The sequence below is a fragment of the Setaria viridis genome, chromosome 7 (assembly GCF_005286985.2).
Source record: "Setaria viridis chromosome 7, Setaria_viridis_v4.0, whole genome shotgun sequence".
Classification (NCBI taxonomy): Eukaryota; Viridiplantae; Streptophyta; class Magnoliopsida; order Poales; family Poaceae; genus Setaria; species Setaria viridis.
In genome coordinates, this window is record NC_048269.2 from 1,447,058 (window position 1) to 1,449,448 (window position 2,391).

At 40.2% G+C, this 2,391-nt stretch overlaps 1 protein-coding gene across 1 annotated transcript; it reads right to left on the minus strand.

Annotated features, from left to right (window-relative positions):
• Positions 1 to 1,288: 1,288 nt before the first annotated feature.
• LOC117863654 (uncharacterized) lies at positions 1,289 to 1,759 on the minus strand. The gene has a single exon (XM_034747460.1). It carries the CDS (start codon positions 1,757 to 1,759, stop codon positions 1,289 to 1,291), a length of 471 nt encoding a protein of 156 aa, XP_034603351.1.
• Between the last annotated feature and the right edge of the window lie 632 nt (positions 1,760 to 2,391).

The window sequence follows — 2,391 nt, forward strand, 5'->3', positions numbered from 1 at the left end:
TATCTTGAGTTTTCATAATTAAATGTTAATATCACAAATGTAAACACAAATGTGTTTTTGAATTATATTTGGTTTGTTAAACCAGAATCATAAAGCTATGTGCTTAAATGTTTACATATACTTAATTTTCAAATTAAATGTTTAATTTGCATAAACTGTAATTCAATGTTTATAAATAAAATTTGAGTAAGTTCTACATCCTATTTTTATATATAAATATAACTTGCGAAGCATGTTTCTCTAAAATATCTTTACATTGTTTTCTTTATTAAAATATATGAAGGAGGTAGGCTTTTGCCTTTCTTTTATAATTCAAATCTCTCAATAGCTTTACCTTTTCAATCTTAGTTCCTTGCGTTCGCATCAAGTCTTATCCTTTAGTACTTTCTTTTGATTTGGTGTATTGCTCTTAGTTGTACTTGTTTGTTTGCTTGTATGTTTGTGCTGGTGATTGTTTTGAGTAGAAGGATCGCTGTTTGAAAGATTTGAAGATGAAGAGCTTTAAGAGAGCAAGAGCCGAACAGCAGTAAAAGTAACTTTTCTTTGGAGAAAGGCAAGTGTCCCTAACCATCCTTCTATCTATGCTTATTTTACAAGAATACCATGTATTAATTGGAACATGGAGTCACCATCCTCGAAAAGGGTGCAACCACAAGGATTATATGGCTCGGATCTTGGCTAATTAATTAGAGACTCTAGTTTAGGGTAATCTTATCAAAAGGGCAAGAGGGGAGACGTTGATGGGTATAGCCTGGCCCTCACTCTGATAGTTTGCACAGAATCTATATTTATTTCTGCATAAATTGAGAGTTTGTTTTAATAAATTTTGTCCGAAACAATTTATCTATCGTCGATAGCATCCCGTTATATCCGATATTTCTGTTTATCACTAACCACTGATATTTTTTATTTATCGATAATGTACGTAAACCGTCCCAATTACTCTTATTCCTATTTGGCAACAATGTATTTTTCACAATTAACACTACTAATAAGCATCTGTTGGGAACGATATGTAGAAGATGAAAGGTAGAGCTAGGGCAGCGAGTAGTTTTCAAGAAGTACTGTAGAGAGCATGGAGGACTTGAGCAAGTGTAATAATCAGTGGACAACCAAAAATATGTTAATCCATCATTAAAGCATTAAGCCACAATGTAGCACAAAATCGAAGTATTATTCACTCAAAATATATTCACCAGCACGTATGGGCCACGAATCAAAAGGCTGTGCATATACACAACACCAATCTTGGGCTCTTCCTGCTGCCGATCCATCATCCGAGCCTCTCTCAGCTGCAGCGTGGGCTCTGCGCAAAGGCGCTAACCGGGAACGACTGCGTGGACTTCTCAAGCTGGATGTTGAGCTGATCCCCGGCGCGTTGGACCTGGTTGAACCCCAGCCACGCGAATCCGGCCTGCACCCTCACGCCGGACACACGGCTGATGGATCCGGACTGGATGACCCCGGCTACACTACTACCGTACCGAAAATGGAACCGCTTGCCGGCGACGGAGACGAAGAAGTTGCACTCGCGGGGGAGGGTAACCTCTAGGGCGCCGCCGTCGTGGAGCACGTACGACTGGACGCCTTGTGGGAGGAGGCCCCGTGGCAAGTTGTTCTGCTCCAGGACGTCGTACACTGTCGAGGCCGCCGCCGCAACTGTCCAGTTACTGGCTGAAGAAGTGGTTTCTAGGGAGGAAGCAGTAGCGTGGAGGATGGAAGCCAAGAGGACGACGAGGAGGAGATGCTGCTTGGCCATGGTGCTTCCTCTTGGATAGTAGTAAACAGTTACCACATGTGTGTTTGGGCGCTGGGGTAATGACGGGAGAGGCACTGGAGTCGAGTATATATAGGAGTGCATACCCCGGTTAGCAGCAATGCATGCACCGACGACCTGAAGAATCTGATTTTAGTGATATTTATTTGTACGTAATTAATATTGCTCTAAAGAGGTTCACCTTCATGGTCAGGCGCCAGAGCGTTTTGCAGGAAGCTTTTTAGTAGACAGTGATTGTGAATCATAAAGCGAAATGCGTTGATGAAATGTTTCACACGTTCCAAGTTTGGCGAAATGAATTGATGAAATGTTGATTCGGAAAAATTAAGTCCAAATTAAATACCACCAATTTGGATTCATTTTGGTGCATTCATTCTCTTATTCGCATGAAAGAATGGCCTTTGCGCATCAGGAGTGGAATATTAATACGGCCGAAATAAATGCAATTAAAATTTGATTCTCTCTGGAATGGTCTTAAACCTCCTATCATTTTGGAGTAAATAACAAATTGATTTGTGCCAAATTATGCATTTATGATTTGCTACAAAACATTTAGCTATGAAAGGATCGATCCAGATTGTGAAAAATTATATTTAAAATAAATACATGATGTT